Consider the following 24,550-nt stretch of genomic DNA (forward strand, 5'->3'; position numbering starts at 1 on the left):
CACCCAGACCCAACCACGTCTCACGGCCACCAAAGCCAGCACCCTGGGGCGACCACGGCATCTCCCTCACCTCCTGACACCCCGTTTCCACCAGGGCCTTCCGACAGTCTCAACGCAGCAGCCACACGAACTCTGTTAAGAGTGAGAGTCAGAGCACGTGACTTTTCCATTCAAAATCCCGCAGTCTCACCCCATCACCCCCAAAGTAAAAATCCAACTCCCTTACCGGAGCCTACAAGATCCCACGAGATCTGTATTCCTCCCACCTCTCTCCTCTCCGACTTGCCAGCCCTCTCCCCACTGCTCAGTACCTCAATCTGCTCACGCTAGCGAGACGCGCAGGCGTGTTTTGCCACTCCGTGGCCTCTGCACCCGCCGTCTGCTCTGCCTGCACCGTCCTTCCCTGCCCCCAGGTAGCCACACGGCTAACTCAGTCACTGCCTTCAAAAGTACCAGCTCAAATGTCTCCTTCTCACTGAGACCTGTCTAACCTCCCTAAATGAAACTGCAAACCCATCTGGATTCTCCATCCCCCCCTTAATCTGCTCTACTTTTCTTCATGGCACTTACCCCCTTTGGATATATTATGTATTTTACTTATCGATAATATCTGTTGCTTATTTTTATTATGTCAGCTCCATGAAGGAAAGGCTCTTTGTCTGTTTAGTTCACTATACATTATCCTAAGTGCCCGGAGCAGTGTCTGGCACATGGCAGCCACACAATAAAAACAGCTCAGTAAATAAATGTATGTAGGTACGTATATGATGTTTATAGCAGATGTGTACAGTAGGATAAGTATAACATATAAAAAATGTTTATGAAGAACAAGTTCTTTTTTTCTTTTTTTTAACTACTAGGGCTGTGAATCAAAAAAGTTTACAGATTAATCTAGGGCTATCAAAACCAGAACAAAGAGCAGCTTTACAGAGAACAAAGCATGCTGGCCACAGGACAGAATACCAAATCAACAAATAAAGAAAATGCAGAATTCTGTTTTCAACTCTAAAAAGACATACATGAAAGAAAAATGGTTTGAAATATTCTTGGATATGAATAGCAACAGAAACTAAACAAGATGTTGGAGGGAAAACAAGACAGCCTGTGAGGAGAAGGATTAGACAGGTTTTATTAATAATACAAAAGAGAAACAAGGGAAAGGGAATCAGGCAAACATACAAATAAGCTCCATAACAAGGGATGAACGATATAAAAAACTCCAACTAAGTTCAGAAAATACAGCATGAGTCTGTTTGTTTTAATTCAACAACAGAGGAAGCCTAGAAAGTGGCAATGAACAAAAGCCCTGGCAAAGAAGAGAAACTGCAATCAGATACAGCAGTGAACAAGGTCAGGACTATTTTAAGAACTAGGAAGGCACTGTCACCACAGCAAGAGCAAGACAACACCTGATCACCAACTTCCTCGGCTGGGCAGGCTCAGACACACACTCAAAATGCACACCGGCAGCCATGCACTCTAAGAAGCCTGGTTAGAATTCCAAATTCTGTGGTCAACGCTTTTATAGCCTCAGGTTAACCACTTGAGTTGGATATGCAAGTTTTTTATAAAGAGAAGTGTCCTTGGTGCCTTCACGTTCCATAGGTATGCTTGCAAATTTCCTTAGGTAGTCTTTAAAAAGTTTACAAATTCAGCCCTGGCTGGCGTGGCTCAGTGGACTGAGTGCCGGCCTGTGAAGTGGAAGGTTGCCAGTTCAATTCCCAGTCAGGGCACATGCCTGGGTTGCGGGCCAGGTCGCCAGCTGGGGACTTGCAATCAATATATTTCTCACATATCAATGTTTCCCTCCCTCTCTCTAAAAATAAATAAATAAATAAAATCTTTTTTAAAAAGTTTACAAATTCAGTATTTCTACTACCTCTTCTAAAATTAAACATATCCATTAAGCGCTAAAAGCATAACAATGAAGTATCTTGTCCTTTAAAACTCATATGAAATTTATTTAGTTTTTAAAAATTAAACAAACTTGGTAAGGCCCAGGAATGCTAAGTAAAATTCTGACAATAATTATCTTTAGTTTGTTTTTTACTCTCTGATATAATCCAAGGTCAAAATAGCAAAATCACTCAACTAAAAAGAACATCACGGACTGATAAGTCATTCTAATAGAAAAGAACACCACACAAAGCTTGGGTTGTATAGCTCTGAACTTTATGAAAACTATTTTCTAACTAATTTTAGAAATAATAAGCTGTTACAGACTCCGACAGGAAAAAGATACTGAGATACCCTCAAATTCATGGACAGAAAAACAACACTCTAGCAGAAAACTAACATGAAAGCTTGTTTGTTCTCTAAAGCACATGACCAAGGGAACAGAATGCCTCCTGGAAGTCAAGTCCATTCTTGCGTTCACGTACGAGACCAGAGGCACTGATACAGATGCGGACGGGAGGGTGCGAGAGAACAGTCCTCCTGTCCCCACGTCCACGGACTGGACTGCTTCAAGCAGGTGCTCACAAAACTCTCCTTTGAGGAGGGAATTAGAAGCAATGTTTTTGACCTAAGTAGGGCTGCCAACCTGAGCCTGCCCTTCCAGTCCACCAGGCACTGGGCACATCCTTCACCCAGAAACCAGAAGTGCGTGCAGAGGCCTAGAGCCATCTGGGAGGTCTGAAACCAGGAGAAGGGAAAAAGGCTTAAAGGTATCTGTTTTGTTGTTTGTCCTCAGAGAAGAGATGAAGAATTGTTTAGACTCCTGGGTCCTATCCCAGGATCAAGGGATACAGTGGCATCCTCCTTAGAACACCAGGCTGAGAGTACACAGGTAGCAAGGAGGAATGGAAACTTGGCAGGGGGCCTGAGATGTGCCAGCCCATCAAGAAACAACCAGAATAGAATTAATTTAGGACAAAGAGAAAAGCTGGAATCCAATGAACCCCTTTCCTGTTTTTACTGAGTTTCTAAAGATCAGTAACCCATGCGTCCCCGTATTACGTGTGTGTGTATAAAAGCAAAGATGCTTTCGAAAATCTCTCTCTCGACTGTGCTGAAATGAATGAAAAAAGGGGAACTGAGGACAGGATTTTAAACACAGGTTCCAAGCGACAGAGGAAATCAAAATGAGACCAAAAGAAAGTAGGAACCAAGGTGTGTGTTCTGACTGCGGCGCAGGCTGCGGCGAGCACAGCCACTGCCTATTTCAGCACCCCAGGCTGGAGTGGCTTCCCGGGGACTTAGGAGAACAGCACTTGTTTTTAGTTTTTCTCCTTCTGGGGGCCAGATGTGTAAGGAAGTCTTTACCAGGTCACTGGCTAACAGCAGAGGCAGCTGAACAGAAACTTCCATGACCACATACACATAACAGGAGTAAACGTTTTCAAAGTCAGTTAGTTTGGAAAAGTCACAAATAGAAAGCTCTAGCAATCAATGAGCAAAACCCAGCAACACCTGAGGAGTGGGAGAATCAGATTTCTAGTTACCAGAACACCGTACGCAAATGTCCAGTTTTAACAACAACAACAAAATCACAAAATATCCAACGAAAAATAAAATAAATGCCCATTTTATAGGAGAAAGGCACTCTGACCCAAAGAGCGAAAAAATCCCTGAAGAAGCAAAGACATTGGAATTATTATGAGTCAAAGATGTTAAATCAACTGTCCTAAATATGTTCAATGGGCTAAAGGAAACCACAAAGGAAATCAGGAAACTGATATATGAACAAAATGAAAATTTCAACGAACAACAGAAATTCTAAAAAGGAACCAAACAAATTCTGCAGCTGCAAAGTACCGTAACTGAGTGCAAAAAATCACCAGAGGTGTCCACCAGCCGACCTGAGCGCACCTAAGGATACCAGTGACCCTTAGGGTAAGGCAACCAAAAGTGCTCAGCCTGAGATGCAAAGGTAAAAAGAGTGAGGAAAAGAGCCTCAGGGGTTTGGGGGGCACCCCCAAATGTCATATATGCATTATAGGAATTTCCAAAGGCGATGAGAGCAGAAAATATACTTAAAGAAATAACGGCCAAAACCTTTCCAAATCTGAGGAAAGATATGAACATACATGTCCAAGAAATACATTTTCTCAGACAGGGGAAACAAAAGGAAAAATAAACAAATAATGGGACTACATCAAAATAAAAGGTTTTTGTGCAGTGAAGGAAGCCATCAACAGAATGAAAAGACAACCTATTGTATTGGGGAAGATGTTTACCAAAAATACATTCAATAAGGGGTTAAAATCTAAAATATTTATAAAGAATTCAAACAGCTTAGACCAAAAAACAATCTAATTAAAAGTGGGCAGAGGACCTGAACAGACATTTCTCCAGAGGACATACAGGTGACCAAAAGACATACAAAAAGATGCTCAACATTACTAATTATCAGAGAGATGCAAATTAAAACCACAATAAGGTATCAGCTCACACCAGTCAGAATGGCCATCATTAATCAATCAACAAACAATTGCTGGTGAGGATGTGGAAAAAGGGGAACCCCTGTGCACTGTTGGTGGGAATGCAAATTGGTGCAGCCACTATAGGAAACCAGAATGGAGTTCCTTAAAAAATTAAAAATAGAACTACCCTATGACCCAGCTATTCCACTTCTGGGTATTTATTTATCAAAGAAATCCAAAACACTGATTTGAAAAGACATACACAGTTCTATGTTCACTGCAGCACTATTTACAGCAGACGAGATGGGGAAGCAACCTAGGTGTCCATCAACAGATGGGTGCATAAAGATGTGGTACATATACACGATGGAGTATTACTCAGCCATAAACAAGAATAAAATCTTACCATTTGTGAAGCGTGGACGGCCCTAGAGGGTATTATACTAAGTGAAATAAGTCAGACAGAGAAAGACAAAATACCACATGATTTCACTAATATGGGGAACCCAAAAATCAAAACAAACAAAACAGAAACAAACTCACAGACAGAGAGCTGCCAGCTGCCAGATGGGAGAGGGGTTGCTGGGGAGCCGAGTGAAAAGGTCAAAGGATTAAAATGTACAAACTGGCAGCTAGAAAACAGTCACGGGGATGCAAGTGCTGCACAGGAGGATAGTAACATCGTAGTAACTATGTGTGGTGTCAGGTGGTACTAGACATACTGGGGGGAATTACTTTTTACGTACATAAATGTGTAACCACTATGCTGTACACCTGAAACTACTATAATATTGATTGTCCCTCTGGCCAGTGTCACTCAGTCGGCTGGAGCGTCATACTGTGGTCTGAGGGGTTGCGGGTTCAGTCTTGGTCGGGGGGCATGTGGGAGGCAACCAGTTGATGTTTCTTTCTCTCTCCCTCTTCCTTCCTCTCTCCCTAAAAAGCAATGAAAAGGTGTCCTTAAAAAACCTGGCTGCTGTGGCTCAGTGGATTGAGCGTCGACCTGCGAGCCAAGTGTCGCTGGTTCGATTCCCAGTCAGGGCACATGACTCAGTTGCAAATCAGGTCCCCAGTTGGGGGCACAAGTGAGAGGCAACCACACAGTGAGGTTTCTCCCCCTCTTTCTCCTTTCCCCTCTCTAAAAATAAATAAACAAAACAACAAGCAAATAAATAGAGAGAAAAAATGTCCTTGGATGAGGATTTTAAAACATTTTAATACTGAATGTCAACTGTAATTGAAAAAATAATTAATCTTTTAAAAGAAAATATTGATAAATCAGACTTCAACAAAACTGAAAACCTCTGATCTTTAAATACAATAAGAAATTAAATAGGCAAGCTGCTATGGACTGAGAGAAAATATTCACAAAACAAGTATCTAACTGGTATCCAAAATACACAATCTCCTAAAACTCAATAATAAAAATAAATGAACAGTTCCACCTTTTAAAATGGGCAAAATATTTAAAGAAGTACTTCACAATGAAAGCTAAGCAAATGACTAATAAAGATTGAAAAAAAGTGCCCAAAAGTGCCAGGTAAATGCAAATTAAAACCCCAGTGAGGTAGTTATACTTTGACAAAAATGGCTACAATTAAAAACACAGACAACACACTACATGGTGCTGAGAATTCTCACAGATTGTTGGTGGGATTGTAAAGTGGTACAACTATTTTGAAAAATGTGTTAAAGTCTCTTATAAAACTAGACATACATCTACCTTATGATCCCACAATTCTACTCCCTTCAAGAGAAACGAATGTACATGTTCACCAAAACACTTGTACAAAAATGTTCGCAGAAGCTTTATTCGTAAGAGCAACACTGGGAACAGTCCAGATTCCCACGCACAGAACAGTAAACGAACCGGAATGTTCACATAATGAAATACACAGCAAAAAAGCAACGGACTGCTACTGACACGGACGGCAGCATGGACAGTCTCCAAAGCCGCACTGTGAAAGACGTCTTATACAGGTGCACACATAGCATGATTCTGTTAGTATGAAATTTTAAAACAGACCAATCTATGATAAAGAGAAAAAGAGACGTCATCTCTGGCTAGAACAGGAAGCAGTTTAATCCTATATTAAAGGAAACAAATTTTAAAAATAAAGTGGTAGTAATGAGTATTCTGTTGAAAAAATGTGATTAATCTGTTAATAACTTGTTCATATAACTCTGACAAATAGCTTGGCAGTTACCGATGTATTACCTCTTGGCTCCGAACCCACACACTATGACCTGCGCTGCAAAAGGGAGCTGAACCCACTAAATATTTCCTTCACCAGCTGAGGTTACTGTCATCGGTAAGGACATTACGGAAAGGAGAGCCTCTCGCCCAACAAGGGCTAGAGGGTAAATGTCCAGCATGCCCTGCAGGGGCGGCACCTCAGGGACTCCCTCTGTCATCCAGTCAGGCCTGGCCACCCTCTCAGCCCTGGGGCGGTGTCCTCCTTGAGTGCCACTATCAGCCCCAGGGGCAGTAGCCGCTCCCGCATATGCTGTTTCTGTTACTTAGAATTCCTTCTACTTCATTACCCCAATATCCTGTAGACAGTTAATAACTCTTTCTATTAAACTTAACCCATTCAAATTACTGTCTGGCTTCAGTTTCCCCAAATGTAAAATGAATGTATCACTACTTGTCTCATAGGGCTGGTAAAAAAGAAATTCCTGCCCTGGCTGGTGTGGCATCATTGGTTGGAGCGTCATCCCATAGCCGAAAGGCTGTGGGTTTGGTCCCTGATCCAGGCACAAAAAATTATTTTAGCAGCTTCATAGGAATCAAGCTAATTCTTTAAGAGATTTGGAAAGCTTTAAAAGAGAATTCTGATAACCAAGTTCTTGACTACAAAGAACTCAGTAGTCACCGAACACTGGTCCAAGAAGTCAATGGTGAAACAGAATGCATGTAATATGCCAAACAGCTATAAATAGGCAAAGTGTGCAGATGACTTTTACTGGGAGGGGGGATTTAAGGAATGAATACCCATCACCAAAACCAATGCACGCTGCTCCCAGAAATTAAAATCTAGACTACCAGCAAGGACCCTCTTGTTCGTGCTGCTTTCAAATACCACACGTAAAAGATCATCACACAAGGAAGGCTCACGCTTTAAAAAGTTAAACATGAGTTAAAATTAAAATGTAAAAGCCCCGAAATATGTTCCACATGTCCAACAGGCTAAAGAGGCAGCTGCCACCATGGTAACTGGTCCTGGACACTGCAGAGGCACAGTCACCACGGCCAGGCTCCACAGAGGGAAGGGGTGAATCCTGTGACCCTGCGGATGGCCAAGAAGCCTCCTGGCCTGCATCAATGAACAGAATTCTAGAAACGTGACAAATTCAGAAGTAAATTCTAAAGCAAATAGACCCCTCAACTGAGAAGCTTGTGAGTACTTGCAACAGTTCCTGGTCACTTAAGTTCCAACCTCAAGGGAGCAGCCACTAGTTCTTGATTCAGCGTGGACAGACCTGGAAACCCGGCAGAACGGAAGGGGAGGCTTGGCGCGGAGGGCGGCGAGGGGAGAGCCACAACAAAGCTGGCCCGGAGCCCACAGGACCGCTCTTCAGCGTCTCCTGGACCAGCGAGCGTGGCTCTGACACAGTCTGGGAGTCCCAGCAATTCCACTCTTAGGTACCGGTTTGAAGAGAAATGAAAATGTATGTATGCACGCAGACTCGTACGAGAACATTTAGTGCAGCTTTATTAAGAGCTAAACACTAGAAGCAACGCTGATCCCATCAGCAAATGGCACAGCGACAGAGCAGACCACCACTCAGCAGTAAAAGAGAGCAAATACAACAAAATGGATGAACCTTGAAAAAGAAGCCAGATACAAAGACTACATAATCCATTCTCGTTATTTACAGGAGGTACGTTTTATAAAACTGCTGCAAACCCCGAGTTAGCAAACACTGACCCCAGCTCCCCGGGGAAATATACAGGGTTAGTTTCTGTGAGCCTCTAGTCACATTTTTGCCAACCAATCACTACGTGACTGGCCACAACTACATACACACTGTACAAGACATAGCCTCTCATGTGTATTTCTGTTTACAGACACTCGATGTTACATTGTCAGCTCATGAACCCGCAGCCAACAGCCCTGTAACTCATGCCTGACCAAACTCCACAGACACGTCCCTTCTTCAGAAGGCACGTCTTGTGCTTAGGAAGATTGGAGAGCACTTCAGTGCCACTCCCGGAAGCCACTTTAGGCAGCAAATTCACCAACAAAAAGCACGAAAATATGAAAAACCGTGACACTTAGTACCCTGCTGAAAAGGACACCTGTTTATAGCATGAAGGCCAAAACAGGAGAGCAGAACATCACCCTGTCCCACCTCAGGTGGAACAAGAACATCAGGCAATTCAAAATTTTTACCATTTCCAGCCGTCAAACGACCGGCTTCCTTTGACCAGTGAAATGGCTCAAGTTTTCTTAACTCGCTAGCAAATTAAAAAATCAGGAAATTTCACATAAAAATCCCAATTTCTGGTTTTCTTTAAAAAAAAAAGTCCCAAGGTTTGCTAACACAACTGCGGGCTGGAACTGGGCGACAGCGACCTTTCAGAGGGCCTGTGCCGGCTCGCTCACCCAAGTGCGCCCACGTCCCTCACGTGCCGCCAGCTGGCCCCTGTCGGCACACGTTACTTACCAACCCAGATGTTTATCCCACATCGGTGACTGCACAAAGGTACCAGTCAGGAGGTAGAACATAATCCCATTTTTGTAAAAGTTGTAAGTTGGGGAGGAGGGGTCTGATTATACACTAACAGTGAAGCTATGGGTGACCTTTACTTTTATTGCTTCTTGTTGCTCATAATTATCTCTTTTTTTAACTAGTGAATATATATTACTTAGATAAAAGCTGTTTACTTATATAAAAGCTGTTTTTATAACTGCTTTGAGATATAATTCACACACACAATTCACCCATGTAAAGTACAATTTAATGGTTTTTAGTAAATTTGCAAATAGGTTCAACCATCACTACAATTTTCGAACACGCGCGTCACCTCAGAAGAAACCCCATACCCTTCAGCTATCACTCCCCTACCCTCTCCCCCACCCCCAAGCCACCAATGAGCTACTTCCTATCTCTATAAATTTGCCTCTTCTGGACATGTCATACAAGCAGGACCATATAATATGTGATCCTGTGTGTTTGGTGTCTTTCACCTCAGCATAATTTCCTCCAGGTTCATTCATATTGTAGCATTCTTTTTCACTGTTGTGTAATATTCCGTTTTATGTCCATATTACATTTCATTCGTCCATTATCAGTTGATAAGACATTCAGGTTTCTTCTCCCTTTGGCTATCATGAATAATGCTGCTATAAACATTCATATACATGTTTTTGTGTGGACATATTTTCATTTCTCTTGAGGAAGTAATTAGGAGTGGGACTATGTTTAACCATTTAAAGGACTGCCAGACTGTTTTCCAAGCAGCTGCATCATTTTACATCCTCACCAGCTGTGCACAAGGGCTCAGATGTGACTCCTCCACGCCCTCACCAACACTCGTCATTATCTGACTTTCTGATTACACAATAAGTTGGTTATCAGTGCCCACACTTTTATGGACTTTAAAGTGCTCTTCTTCATTGACATCAAATTTTAGACTTGAAAAGAGTCCAGTCCTAGACCTGCTCCCCAGGCTGCTCACCTTCAGTAAAATGAGGGAACAAGAATAAGCAAGCTACACGCCCACCAAGAAATAAAACTTTTCTATAAGAGATCAGAAGCAGACTTTCACTCCACAAAAGTCCCTAACAGAATCCAGCACGGAAGTGAACACGTGACCCCATCAGAATGCGTATGTAATGACTCCTACATCAACATAACTCCAAGCTATAACAGCAAACATGAGAGTTCTGACCACCTCTCATATGAGAGTCAAGATGCCTTAGGTTTTCTCAGTCAGAACCCACTGCTCAAATCCTGCTGTAGTAGAAGATAAATAAAATCTGATTTAAAATTGGGGCAAAAGCACAGGTCCACTGGTACAAGCACACAAAATGCCTGACTGAGCCCTGGCCGGGTAGCTCAGTTGGTTAGAGCCCCGTCCCAATACACCAAGGTTGCGGGCTCGAGCTCCAGCCAGGGCACATGCAAGAAGCACCCGATGATGCATCAGTGCCCGACTGCTCCCTCGCCCCAGGCCAGAGACAGCGCGCACCGCGCACCGCATCCCCGCTATGCCCACCACTGCTCCTGACACTCAGGGCAGGAGAGAGAGGAGAGCAGGCAGCAACCTGCGCTGACACTTTACAGCGCCCCAGGGGGCCGCGAGACCGGGCAGAGGACCTCAGCCTCTCAGCACCCAGTGCCATGCCCACCCAGCACATGTTATCCAAGAGTCAAACCTGGCATCTCAGGAAGGGGGTGGGCCCCACAGCCACTTCTGAGGTGCAGAATTGCTGTTTCTGGGGCTCCGTTCTGCAGCACTGAGGATGGGCCTCCACGGGCGCTCCAGTCCACCTGTGCTGTCATTGGGGGGGGCCCTCTGCAGCCACCAAACCCCCATTTCCACTCGCCCACTCCCTCCATTTCCCTCCACCCTGTTTAATTACAGAGGGTGTTTCCAACTCAGACAAATTTAGCACATTTTGGTAAACATTTAGTCCTCATCTATACACAGGTGCACGAAGACACAAAAATACAGTCTCTGTAGAAAAGGGGTTAAGTCTTATCAGAAGAAACAAACCATTATTTTTAAAAGAGCAAAGACTATCTTGTTTTTGTGTAAGGGCAACGATGCTACTGCAGTTCAGAGGGAGCGGCACATCCCTGGGGGCGGGAGGTCTGGGGCGTGTTTCCCCAGGCGGGAGGGACCTGCGCTGGGCTCGGGAGAGAAGTAGAGCCTTGGGGGGGGGGGGTGCTCCAGAGGGGGCAGAGCCCGCGGAGTCAGCGAGCAGGTGACTGGTGTAGGGAAATGCCTAACGTGTGTAGAATGTCTAGTAAACCGCTTGGTTAGCAGGGATTAGGACCAGCCACGTTAGGAAACCAGAGCGCCCCCCACAAACCCGCAGCAGGCTCTGACTTCGGTGTAGGCTCTCCGACTGGGAAGTGTGTCTGCTGCGCGCAGGCATTCAAAGGGCTGACATTTACAGGTGAATTACATAGAGACAGACAAGTTTTAGTGGATGGAGGGTCCGTCCCCAGCGTAACGACATTCTTACTTATTTGCATTTAGAAATGCCCCACACAGCCTTACTGCTATTAGCTGCTTTGGGGTAACACCACGCAGAATCAAGCGCCATCTACTATTCATAATACCGCTCATGAGGTTGTGAAAGCATTAAACAAAGGCAGTGAAAGTTACTGGCTATTCTCTCATGTCCTTGGGGCAGCAAAAGTTAGTGCTTGGAACCAAGGAGCGGGTCTGTCACTTTCTGTATCTCAGCAGGTCCTCAACAGGCTGGGGGCCTACCCTGGGTGATTTTAACAGGAACCAGCAAGAATTTAACCCTGTGGCTGCCTGAACTTTGTAAAGAAAGCGTTAATCAAAGGGTGGGGGCTTGAGGCAAAATGCTTCTAAATAGTTTAGTATCTCCTTCCTTTCTCATCAGGCACTGCCGAAGGACCTGGTCTTACCAAGGTCAAAATTCATTCAAGATTCAAAACAAAAAAGGCCAGCAGGCAGGCAGGGAAATATACACCTCGACTACCCAAGCTCTCTCCCTTCTCACAGGAAGGCCACGGCAGCAGGCCGGCAGCCTTCTCCGGTTTCAGCATCTGTGCTCCAGTGGGACCTCCTGTCCAAGGAGCTGGTTTCTTTCAAAATGAAACATTCGGAAGTTGACAAGATCCTGACCCAAGGGCACAAATATACTGTTGCTTGACTTCTCGGTGGTCTCAGGGAGGCTTTTTATAGGACAGTATGCAACGAGCCTGGGCGGGGAAGCCCAGGGACCATCGGGGGCACGTGGGGCTCCCTCGCACACCCACCCAGGCCAGGGTCCCTACCCGGCCCGCCCGCAGGGAGAGGGCCTGGGCCGTCTGTTCCCACTGGGCAAGATGCATTTGGTCTGTTAAAAGTTAATTTGGTAGTTCCCCACCACCGCCAAGGACCTAAAAAAAAAAAAAAAAGTTTCATCTCTTTCTCCGATTCTCACACATTCCTACGTCTCCTTTGTCTCTTTACACTAGAGAATCTCTTCAGCAGGTAAATTCAACCGAGCCACTGCCGTAGTACTTTCTCCTGGAGCCGGACGGGGAAGAGCTTACCACGGCTCCAGACACGGGTGCTAGAGAACCGAGGAAACTACGTCCCGAAACGTAATTCGGGCACCACGGACATCTAACCAGGCCCTTCGGGGAGAAGCCAACGGAGCGCCCGAGCACGGAGGCAGGCGCCGGGCAGAGGGCCTTCGCCCTTCCGGGATCAAGGGGCCGCGTCCCCTGCCCGCGCGGTTCGCGTGCCTTTCGCCCGTTACGTCCCGTCCCAGCCTCGAGCCGCCTGAAAACCACTCGCGGGAGCGGCAGCTAAGAAAGCGGCGCGGACAGCTCGCGCGCGGGAGCAACACGCCGCCCAGGAGAGCACCAGGCCGGCACGGACAGGGCTCAGCGCTGCGGACCAGCGGGGCCCAGGGCTTCGCTCAGGGACACTACTTGCCCGCTGCCCCGCGGGCCGTCCCTCGGGAGCGGGACTCTCGGACCTCCACCCCGAGGCCGTCCCCGCGGCCCGGGCGCCAGCACCTGGGAGGCTCCACGGGCGGCCGGCCGGGACACTCGGACGATGTTCAAGTGATGCTCCGGGGATCCTCCGCTCCCGCGCGCAGCCGCTGCCACCCCGCGCCCGCCGCCGCCCACCCCGCGGCCGTCAGGCCGATCTAGCGGCCAGAGTCCTGTCACTCACCGGCCCGGCCCGGGCAGCGGGCGCCCACGGCTCCCCACGGGAGCTGGGCCCCCCGGGCCTCCAGGTTTCGGCCCGCCCCTGGCAGGCAACGCAGATGGCTGAGTCCCGCAGCAGCGGCCCCGCACCGGCCGCTCGGTCCAGCTCCTGGCGCGGCCCACTGGGTAGGATCAACAACAAGATGGCGGCTAGCCGAGGGGGCGGGGGCCGGGCGTCATAGTAACCGGGGCGGCAAAGAGCCCGCCCCCGAACGAGACTGTCCCCAGTTAACAACCCCTTTGCCCGATGTCTGGGGACTGCTTTCCGATGACAGGTGGACCTGCCTGTCAATCAGAGCCAACCTCTCCAGGCTAGTGCCGATCGCTTCGGCACGTGACTGTGACGGCACGGGCTGGCGCATGCGTGCGCTTTCCAGAGTTGCTGGCGGCAGAGCTTCTGCGGGTGACTCTTAGGCCGAGGCGCCCTTGGCGTCTGTGCGCGCGCGACTCCGGCGGGGTCCCGGCCGCGTCTGCATACGCACACGAGCACAGACTCAGGGGCTGTCTGCTGTGTGCTCTTTGCTCTTTTTGCTGTTGTTGTTACCCACTCGGGCAGGGAGGGGTTGCTGTCCCCAGTTCACTGGTGAGGAAACTGAGGCGCAGAGCGGGAAGCAGGGCCAAGGTCACGCCACCTCTGGAGGTGGAGGCACCCGATCTTGTACCTCCTCCTCCTGGCTTCAGGGTCGAGTGCCCTCTTCCCAGCGGCTTTCCCAGCGTTGCCTCTCAGCGGTCCCAGAGTGCGGCCGTCTGTGCCGACACAAGCAGCCCCGCGCCCATTGCCCACGTTTGTCCCTCTGTCCGGAGTTCCGTTCCCAGCACAGCCCCTGGCACGCAGCGGGCACTCTTTTCCCATCCTAGAGTATCTTATCTTGAGTTTCCTATGACAATATATTTTGCCCTGGACTGTCAGGATGCGCCTCCCAGGCCAACTATGCATCCTGGTCCCCCCGTACAGAGCACCTGACCCTGGGCTCGGCTTCAGGGTTAGGCCAGGTGCGGTCACACGGTCTACACTCACGCCGAGTGTCAGGACTAGCTAGCGCTGTGACTTTTGAGCCATGGTTTCTCCATCTATAAAATGAGGTTAACAGTCTGGCTCTTTAGACATAAAGATTTAATGAGCCCTTAGAGCAGGGAAAGTGCCTGCAACCACTTCCGGTAGCAGCCTGCTCTCGCCGTTCCGTCCCCGAGGCCAGCTCTAACACCCTCGCTTTACTGGGAGCACCGTGCGGTGTGTTTTTCCCGCAGAAGGCCCTCAGCATCTGTGCCCACCCGGGACTTCATAACTGTCAGGAAGGGAGATTCTTCCAGATCTCTGAGAGGATTCGGGTCCATGGACCTGGCAGAGGAGAGAAGATTGAGAGAACTTGGGGATACCACAGAAAAGATAGCCTCCACCAGCCCTGGCTGGGTGCTCAGCTGGTCAGAGCATCATTCCCATATGCCAAGGTTGCAGGTTTGATCCCAGGGCAGGGCACATGCAAGAATCAACCAATGAGTGCATCAGGAAGGGAGACAACAATTCAATGTTTCTCTTTCTCTCTCTCTCTCAAATCAATAAATTTTAAAACACAGTAAAATAGCCTCCACCAGACAGCAGGTCCTTTTGGAGAGCTGGCAGTGCCTGTGATCTGACGCCAGGCTGGGCATGGAAGTAGGCTAGTGCAGCCCCCAGCAGAGCCTGCCCTCCTGACGGCCGCCTGGCCATGTGCAGCGGCTGAGCTCAGCACAGGGAGGGCTGAGCACCAAGGAGCCAGAAGAAACATCAGGAAGAGATGGGAACAGCCCCTCAGAAGAGGGGCTACCGTCAATCCCTCCATGGCCACCCACGCCATAGGATTCTCAAGTCTGCACCAACCCTCAGTGCAAAACTCCAGATCCTTCCCAAGAAAATCTCCACACACAGTGGGCAAACTGCCCCCCCAACGTCCTCCTCTCAGTGGAAAAAGGAAGCTCCTGGGCCCTCTCCACCTGCCGGAGCTAATAAGCTCTTGCCTCAGCAGAGCATTAATCACTGTCAATCAGAGCATTGGACAGTGCCTTCTTAAAAATAAGATTGCCAGCCCTGACGCGTGTGGCTCAGTGGGTTGGGTGTCCTCACACAAACTGAAAGTTTGCTGGTTGGGGCACGTGCCTAGGTTTTGGGCCTAGTCCCTGGTTGGGGGCACATGAGAGGCAACCCATGGATGTTTCTCTTGCACATCAAAGTTTCTCTCCTTCTCTTTCTCCCTCCCTTCCCTTTTCTCTAAAGATAAATAAATAAAATCTTTTTAAAAATAACCTTACCGCTCCCTAGAGTATTCCCTCAAGGTAGCGAGTTCTCCCAGTGAGAACAAGGGAGCACAGCTCTCAGAGGTTCCCCCGCACGTGGGTTACAAGGCTAGGGCTTTTCCATTTGCAATTTTGTTTATTATTGAGTCATCTTGAAGACACAGCCCATGGTCATGTGAAGAAGACATTCCCACGTAGTGAAGCAGCTTCTTGGCCTCAGAGCCAGCGGCGGGCTCCTGTGCGTGTGTTGAACAGGTAATCTCTGCCTGTACCTGGGCTCAGATGGTCAGGAGAGAGAGAGGGGGCGCTGCTGGCCTCAGTGGAACTGCCTCCCTCAGCTCAGGGTAGGAGATGTCCCAGGAACCTTGATGTGACACCCTCTTCTGCTTAATCCAACCCGTCCCCTCCCTCCTTTCTCAGAAAATCTTTAGGGTCTGGCTCAAAACACAGATGCTCCAAAACGGACGCCAGCTCCCGTGCACCCAGTGCCAGATTACTCTTCCATCGTTCATTGGCGACAACGGAGTGTCTGGGGGCCTCTCCCCTCACTACCGTGGCCCCTGCTCCCGAGGTCAGGAACCAGACCAGCTCTGAGTCATTTCCTGATCCCACAGGTGTTTGACAAACATTGTCTGAAAGGTGAGTGGGAGTGAGGACTGTCCCCATCCAGGGAAGGAGTAACGTGGATGGTGGGTGCCTGGTGGTAGGAAGGGATACGAGGTAGAGAAAGGAGAGAAAGTGGGTCCAGGTGGAAAATGGTTTGGGAAAAGGGGACTCACGGGAGTCCTGTGCTCTGCCATCAAAATACCGCTGAGGGGAAAAATGAGAGGGTGCTATTAGTTGAACCCTGTCCACGGGGTCAGGAGACCACCTGCCTCCTGCATCCTGATGGCGCTGGGGTGGGCGCTCTCACAGGGGTAGGTAGCCCTCCATAGGGAAGGGGGCAGGTTTGGCAGCCTCGGTGGCCCCCCGACACAGGACGGAGGATTGACATACCGGGCTCATGATGCTGCTGGATGCCTGGGGCATCTCCATCCTCGGTGCCTCCATGAACCCCTCAATGGACCCCTCGGTTCCTGGGATACTGGGCCAAAGTAGGAGGAGGAGAACAGGATGAGGCTCTGGGCCGCAGCCTGAGTTTAGGCAGTGGACTTCCAGGTGTAGAGGTGGGCAAAGGAGGCTGACCTGTTTAGCAGCAGAGCCTGGGCTGGTTTGCGTGGCGCCGGGGGCACCTGGGCCCACCTAAAATGCCAGGGGAGGAGCCAAGCATGAGGGCAGCAAGCACACCTGCCGGCTCCAGGACCCGGCACTGTTCACCTGCCCCTTTGTATCGGAGGTAGCCAGAGCCTGTATCCAATGTCCGCACTGTTACCCCCACCACCTCCTGGGTTCGGTCCTGTGCCTACAAGAACTCAAAACCCCAGGGGCAGGGCAGTTTTCAGTGGAGGGCAGGGGTAAGGAACCGGGTAAATGCCCCGATGTACAGCACACTCTGTCTCAAGCCCTGGGCCTCACACACCCCCATCCCATTCCAAGACTGGGCTCTGCCAAGGATGGAGACAGCTTCCTTCGGTGTTTCTTTGCCTCCAACCAGACAACCTCTGGAGGGAGGACAGCACTCCTTAATGGTAGTTTGCCTGCTCATCACCGTGAGCATTGTTATCAAATCTTGGCTGAGACCACCTCTCACAGATGGGGTCCATGTGGGGGCTATGGGAGGCACCCTACCCCCGGAGGAGCCTGCTGAGGAGCCAGCCCAGAGCCAAGAGGAGAAGGGCACCGGTCACTGTCAGCACCACCACAAACCAGGGCTCTGGCTGCCAGAAAGCTTCTGTGTCTGTCACGAGCAGGGGTGTCATCACTGAAAGCACCTGAAATAGGGGCCACAACCTCACCACGGCCCTGCCAAAATGCCCTGATCGTCCAGTCGTCAAAGCCCTCTGAGGACTTGGACACCCCACACCCCAGATTTGCTCTCTTGTATTGTTCTTTGCACTCAATGATTCCCTCTGGAGTGCCCTCCCCCATCACCCACCTGGAAAACTGGGTCTCCTCACCCTCCAAGACCCTCTCTCCCCACCCCTCAGGGGCCCAAGGACCCCCTCACTGTGGTTCTATGGGTGCCGGTGGCCACTGTGCTGGCCCTCCTGGGAACTAGATGCACAGTGACAGTAGCTGTGGTGCTCAAGTGGGGGATGGAGGGACCTGCATCAACCACACGGATCAACAGCTCATAAGTCTGGGGCTGCTCTGGCCAGGGGGGCCCCAACATGAGGTCGTTGTGCATCAGGACGGCTCCTTGCAGGCTGAATCGGCTCTGACTATTCCCTGAAAGCAGAGTGGCAGAAGAAGGGGACCGTTGCTGGCCTTGCCTGCTCCTCTCCTCTCCCACAGCCTGGTGGCCCCCATGGCCCTCACCCCCCACGATGCTATAGGAGAAGGCACGGCGCTGTGGCTCCTGAGGGATCCGACAAGACACCGTGGTCACCTCCATGCTACGGCCCGGGGAGATGTGGATGGTGAGTTCCTGAAATGGGGGTTCACACTCGGGAGCATGGTCATTCACATCCTGTAGGAAGGTAGCCAGGTCATCTAGTTGCCAAGTCCCCAGGCTGTCCCCTCAGCCTCCCCCCACCACAGCTAGAGCCTAGGTGTCTGGGAACAGGCTAAAGTTTTCCATATGAGACCCCACCCCCTCCAGCCAACCAGTGGAAGAAACTGAGGCATGGAGGGAAAAAATCAGAATGCTAGAGGGAGATCTGAACTCCTTCCAATCCTTTCCAAGGCCTCGGGGCTCAATTACCTCAACCTCAATGGTAATGGTGCAAGAGCCTGAGCGGTGGTGGGTGGGGTCCTGGTCTTGGCCATGGTCAGTCACCAGGACAGTGAGCCTGTACAGCCTCTGCTGCTCATAGTCCAAAGGCCCCAGGAGGAGAACCTCTCCTAGAAGGCGGAACCACAGCCTCAGCCTGCAGTCAACTCTGGCTCCACCTCTCCGTCCCAGCCCTGGGCAGGAAGTACCCCTGAGACGGTCCACAGCAAAGGTGGCAGACCCGCCAGAGGCGTAGTACTCAACGCTGTTGTGTGGGTAATCCATGTCGGTGCCCACCACAGAGCCCAGTAGGGTGCGGGGCCCTGCATCCTCGCGAACACGGAACGTGCGTGGAATACAAGCTGGGGAGAACTCGTTGACAGGTGTCACCGTCACCAGTACTGGCACTTCAGCTGCAGGCCATTAGGCAGTCAGGAAGCTGGGCTGGGGTGCCCAGCCCCGCCCTAAGGGTCTGAGGAGGGAGACCTGTCTCTGCCCTGGGGGCCCAAGGAGGGAGAGGGTCTGGCGGCAGGGGTTGTCTTGGAGAGGAGAGATGTGCCCCACCCTAGGCGTATGAAATGGAGACCAGCAGCCCTATCGGTTTTTGTGGGAGAAGGGATGACCCTGTCCTGAGAATGGGGACAGGGGAACAGAACAGCCCTGTCGGGAACGTCCAGGACTGGACATAGTCACTCACTGGTCATGAGGGGCTGACCACCATCGAACACCAGGATGGAGGCTGTGTGCTGAAAGCAGGCCCCAGGGGTGTCACAGTCCAGTGTGGCATTCACCTGGCCAGAGGGGCCAGAGAGTGAGGCCGTGGAGCCTGGAGCCACACTGGGCTGCCTCAGGCCAGGCCGTCCACGGAGAACCCACGCGGACCCCACGTTTTCCCAGCTGCAAAGCAGGTAGGCCCCACCACCGTCTCCTTCACCACTCCCACCCCCTGTCTGGCTCTCACAGACCCTTGCCACCTCCCCCTCCAAGCACCCTGCAGTGGGCCTGGGAGCGGGTGCTGGGCACCTCCAGAACCCTGTCGTTAAGGCAGAGGCTGGGCAGGCCAGGAGGGCTGTGGAACCGCAGCTGGTAGTCCAGGGTGGAGGCAGGAGAGTCCAGGTCAGCGCAAGTGAAGGTGCTCAGCACGGTGCCCACAGGCGCGGTCTCTGGGATTTGAGTCCTGGGAGCAGAGAGCGGGCGGCAGGGCAGAAGTCAGGGGCAGGCCAGAGCCGTGGCTGGCATCCCAATGGCCTAGGTGAGGCTCGGGTGTACTCACACCAGCAGTGCTGGGAGGCAGTGCGGGGGCCAACGGTTGACAGGAGTCACGTTCACGGTGAGATCGAGCTGGACGCTGGCCCAGGGCCGGAGCCGCTCAAAGGCCTTCACCTGCAGTGCAGTGACTGCCGCGCCTGCCACCCACGCCGAGTCCAGGGGCGCAATGGTCCGAATCACGCCATCCGCTGCGCGGGGTGGGAGGGTGGGGGACGCAGAGTTCGGCCCCCCGCCAAGCTCAGGGAGGTTCCCAACCTCCCACCCGATCCCCTGGCCCAGGAGGTCGCTCAGTCCGGCCACCCGAGTTGCCTCTTCCAAGGCTCGCCTCTTTCAAGGCTCATCTCTTTCAGCCGGGCCCCCAGATGCAACCTCGCCGCAGCTTCTGCCTGGCCTCCAGCCTTTTTTCTCAGGGAGGCGAGGAGGTAGTGCGAGTCACCTCTGAACCACCTGTAGGGGCATCCCGTACCCCCTCCACGCCCCTCACCCGGTCCGATGGAGAAGAGCGGGCTGGGCACCGGAGAGAGGATTTCGTAGCGCACGTCAGAGCCCCGGGCCTGAACCTGAACCACAGTACTCCCAGGGACCAGGTCCTCGGGGATGGTGATATTCTGGTTCTGCTCCCTAAACCGAAAGGCGCTCTGGCTCCAGCAGCATCCTGACCCCACCCTGCCCCCTCCATCTAGGTCCCCAGGCCCCTCCTCGGGGATTCCCGCCCCCCCCCCCGTCCCCCTTACCGGAGTTAGCTGGGACACTCCAGCAGCCTCACCTTCACCTACTCCCACTTCCCCATGTGGGGGGTGTGCTGGGCCCTGCCTCCCCTACTGTCCCAGGGTAGGGGAACCTTACAGGAAGGAGACCTGGCTGGAAGGAACAGGCAAAACTTTCACCGTCAGCGTCCCCCGGCAGCTTCGGCTTGCTCCAAAGTTCACCAGGATCTGAAGCTGGAAGGTCTGGGTGCAGACCGCACAGGAAGGGAACCAGGTGTGCCTCTGCTGGCATGTCTGTGCCCAGCCTTCTCTTCAAGGAGGTAGACCCCCTTCAGGAGCTCACCAAGAGCCCCAACATTCACTCCTCCCCAAGACGGGTCACCCTGCCTGCAGACGGTCCTCTGAGTCCCATTCTTGGGCCAATAATCCTTCCATTAGGATGCAAACAGCCCCCGCAATGAGTAACATGTGAGTCATTCGGTATGTGACTTACCACCCTAGAGTGGCTAAGAGCCAGTTACTAAGATGGAATTTCTAAAGAAGAAACTTCTCTAATCCCCTTCAGCCTGCACTAGCCCCTTTACCCAGAACCTTCTCTTCCTGTGTGACTGCTCTGAATACTCTCCTTCCTATTCCGGGCACCATGAATCCCAGAGCCAAGGATCCCTCCTCTTTCTGGAATCCAGAGCCCAGCACTGAACCAGCCCCGGGAGGGGGTGGGGGGGTGGGGGGGCGGGCACTGCCGGCCTGAGGCAGAAGATGCAGGTGTGGGCTGTGTCTGGGAGTGGCAGCAGAACTGAGAAGACCCAGGAGGCCAAGCACAAGCGAACTTCCAGGAGGTGGTGGCTCCGCCCATGGATGCCCAGTCTGAGGATATCCCCAGGCCCCAAGTCGTGCTCACCTTCCGAGCCTGGCCTTCGAGGCCCTGGGGTGGCGCCTGCAGCCAACCCTGCCCATTGATGGAGAAAGGTCCAGGGAAGTGTGGAGGGTCCTGGGCACTGGTGATGTTTATCTGACGGGACAGAGATGCTGGAGGCCCCGGCCCCCCGCCCCAGTGCCCCAAGCACCCCTGTCAAAATTCCTCAACAGCCCAGCAGGTACCCACCCACACCCAACTATCCCATAACCCAGCACTGACACCCTAGCTTGGGCCCCCTTAGCCCTGATCCTTAATCCTTTCTGCTTTTAAACCATTTACTTGTTTGTTTTTAAACTACATTTCTTTTTTGCATTACAGAAGTGAAACAGAATTTTCATGGAGAATCCAGAACATACAGGAGAAGTTGAAAGAACTCAGCCCCCTGAGAGGTTCCTGTAGGAATAGCCATGGTCACTGAAGGGTGGGAGGCCTCAGTGGCTCTCTCCAAAAACATGTATCATGTAGAGGCTCAGCTGCACACTAAAAGGCTCCCTGCAGACTGTGTTTGGCCAGGCAGGGGCTGGGCGTGGTCTCCCCTTTGTGTCCCCCACTGCCTAGGTGCTGGGCTCACCTGGGCTCCCTGGAGTTCCAGGCCTGGGAGCAGCAAAGTGTACAGTCGGGCCCCAGGTGTGACTGTTTCCGGCACCTGGATGACTTCCCCAGCTGGCCAAAGGGGCAGTCAGGGAGGCTCTGCTCAGGCCATGCCTGCCCCCCACCCCACCTGCTGCCCCTGGCCTCACCTGAGCTGACAAATCGGCCAGCACATTGGATACGGTCAGGGTCCCGCTGCACATCCACAGAGAGTGGTCCTTCCGTCACTTGGTTGCCACACGTGACCCGCAGCTGTAGCTCATAGTGGTTCACTGCCAGGGCGTCTAGCCGGGCCGAGCTGCTCAAGGTCAACTGTGGCAGGTGGGCAGTGCCGTGTGGGGCCCGGGCTCTCCCTGCCCCTGCACCACCTCTGGCCTCGCGAATTTAGGGTCTGCCCTTGTTTCCCCCCAGTCCCCAGCTGTGCCCACAGCCCCACCTTTCCCGTATAGATCCCCGGCCACCTGGTCAGGCCGAGGCTGGGCGTGTTGAAGAAGGTGGTGGGGGGCTGCACGTGGACCAGCTTCAGGGTGGGCGTGTGAGAAGAGCAGTTCATGGAGAAAGCCTGCAGGGTGGCGCCCGGCCCCTGGCTCTCAGAGATATTTATGGACCAGGGCAGGCCTCGGAGGGCTGTGGGGAAGAGGAGCTCAGGCGGGAGGGCCCCATGCACATGGCACCACACACACGAGGGTAGGCCTGCCCTTCCGCCGCAGGGCCCTTCCTGTCCCCCCACATCCAGCCATAGGTCAGCTCATTTCACAAACTGGGAGTGAGGACTTGATTGAGGAGGAAGCCAAGAGAGGAATGAGGATCAGGGGTTCAGATCTTTGCCCTTTCCTGGCTCTCCCCCAGCTCCTGCCCTCCATGATAGTTGATCTGAGAAAAGTCAGGTCTGTCCAGGGGTTCCCCCACCCACCAGCTCCTCACCAGGGACAACCAGAGCAAGAAGGAGTGCCAGGGACCTGAACAGCACCATAGCGTCCTGAGGATACAGACAGCAGAGGAAACGCTGGAAAACCAGACTGCATCAGGCCCACCTGTTGCCAGGTGAGTTGCTCAAACACACTGGGTGGGCGGGCCTCCCGGGCCTCCCAGCCTGCAGCCAGCCCCACCCTGTCCTGGTGACTGAGCTCTAGACTCCAGACCGGCATCCAGAGGCCTGTAAAACCCCCACATTTTCACTGCCCCAAGTGAATTCCTCCATTCATTTCTACAACCCGAAGGAGATGTGTGGGGAGAAGGATCAAGCTTCAGATGGGGAAACTGAGACTCGGGGAAGTCTTGGTCCTGCAGTCCTTGGAGACAAAGCAAGACAGTACCCAGGAAAATTTGACCCAAGACTTGCTACCCCACAGAGTCTGAATTCCAGCTGTCCACCCCCTGTTGGAACATTATCTGCCTACAAAATCTGAGGCCAACCACCAACAAGATCTCTCAAAGATTGTTTATCTTCATCAAGCAAAGGGATCCCATGGTGATAGAAATCAGATAGTGGTTATCTTAGGGGATATAAACTGGAGAGGGCACAACATGGCCTCCTGGAATGGCTGGAGATATCCTATATCTTGATCTGGGTGACAGTTGCACCAGTGTCTACAGATTTTAATATTTATTGAGCTGTACCTTTGAGAGTTGTCCATTTGTTGTATTTACATGTCAATTTTTTAAAAGTTGTCTGTCCACGACTGGTGCGGCTCAGCAGATTGAGTGCCAGCCTGTGAAACAAAAGGTCGCTGGTTTGGTTCTGTCAGGGCACATGCCTGGGTTGCGGGCCAGGTCCCCAGTTGGGGGCGTGGGAGAGGCAACCCATCTGTGTTGCCTCTACACATCGGTGTTTCCTTCCCTCTCTGTCTCCCTCCCCTCTCCTCTCTCTGGAAATAAATAAATAAAATCTTGTAAAAAAAAGTTGTCTCCATTTGCTCTCTTCAGTTCTTTACCTCTCACTCTCTCTTCTACTCACTGTAGTCCAGCTTGTCCCTCTTCCCATGAAACCACCCTAGTTGGGGTCCTCAGCAGTTCTTTCTCCAGTCTTACCTCCTTGGCGGCATTTGATGCTTGCTCTCCTAGCTCCTAAGTGCCCACACTCTATTTCCTTCCACCTCCCTGGCTGTTCCTGCTTCCCTCCTTTGCTGGTTCTGTTTCATCTTCCCTACCTCCACCGGGTTGGGTGTTCCAGGGCTCAGTCCTGACTGCTGAACTCACTCACCTTTGTCATCACTTCCGGGCACATGCCTTATGCACCATCCGCTTGCTCTGCCTCCTAGATCCAAGGCTTCAGTGCTGATCTCTCTCCCAAACTCCAGGGTCACAACCCAGTGGTTGACCCCCCACTGCCCCCTGGATGTCTAACAGACACCTCAAGGGTCACACGTCCGCAAATGATCATTTGGTTTTCCAACCCCAAACCCACTCTTCTCCAGTCTTTCCTGGATCAGTTCATGACAATCCCATGCAACCAGACGTTCGGGGAAGAAATCCAGAGTCATGCCTGACGCTCCCTTTCCCTACCCACATTCATGCATCAGCAAGGCTTGGTTTTAGCGCCAAAACATACCCCAAAGTGACCTCCTTTTGTGCATCAGCCCCACCGAGGCCCAGACCCTCCCCTTCTGTGCTGGATCAGGGCAGGAGCTCCATCCACTCTGATGACAGAGTGGCTCTCCCAAAACAGCTGGGGCTACGTAAGCAGGACCCAGCCCAGGTC

The 24,550-nt window shown here is 51.6% G+C and overlaps 2 protein-coding genes across 2 annotated transcripts in view; both read right to left on the reverse strand.

The window, feature by feature from the left end:
- Positions 1–13,440, reverse strand: part of IP6K1 (inositol hexakisphosphate kinase 1) — a 30,594-nt gene extending 17,154 nt beyond the window's left edge. Inside the window, exon 1 of the mRNA XM_090284764.1 lies at positions 13,246–13,440. The gene's annotated coding sequence lies outside the window, so the exon portion shown is untranslated. The remainder of the gene's footprint in view (positions 1–13,245) is intronic.
- A 942-nt stretch (positions 13,441–14,382) lies between these two features.
- On the reverse strand, positions 14,383–22,822 carry CDHR4 (cadherin related family member 4). Its single transcript, XM_090284967.1, has 20 exons — positions 22,774–22,822; positions 22,286–22,476; positions 21,999–22,161; positions 21,830–21,921; positions 21,241–21,351; positions 20,479–20,582; positions 20,117–20,253; positions 19,637–19,820; positions 19,387–19,540; positions 19,061–19,154; positions 18,573–18,776; positions 18,355–18,494; positions 17,970–18,120; positions 17,659–17,879; positions 17,280–17,422; positions 16,737–16,793; positions 16,548–16,635; positions 16,331–16,361; positions 15,567–15,823; positions 14,383–14,619 (listed from the first exon to the last, which is right to left on the reverse strand). The coding sequence occupies exons 1-19, from the start codon at positions 22,820–22,822 to the stop codon at positions 15,768–15,770; spliced, it is 2,370 nt and encodes a 789-aa protein (XP_090141093.1). The 3' UTR covers positions 14,383–14,619; positions 15,567–15,767.
- Positions 22,823–24,550: the final 1,728 nt, after the last annotated feature.

Source organism: Furipterus horrens, unplaced genomic scaffold (genome assembly GCF_987537825.1).
Source record: "Furipterus horrens unplaced genomic scaffold, mFurHor1.1.pri manual_scaffold_7, whole genome shotgun sequence".
NCBI classification, from domain to species: domain Eukaryota; kingdom Metazoa; phylum Chordata; class Mammalia; order Chiroptera; family Furipteridae; genus Furipterus; species Furipterus horrens.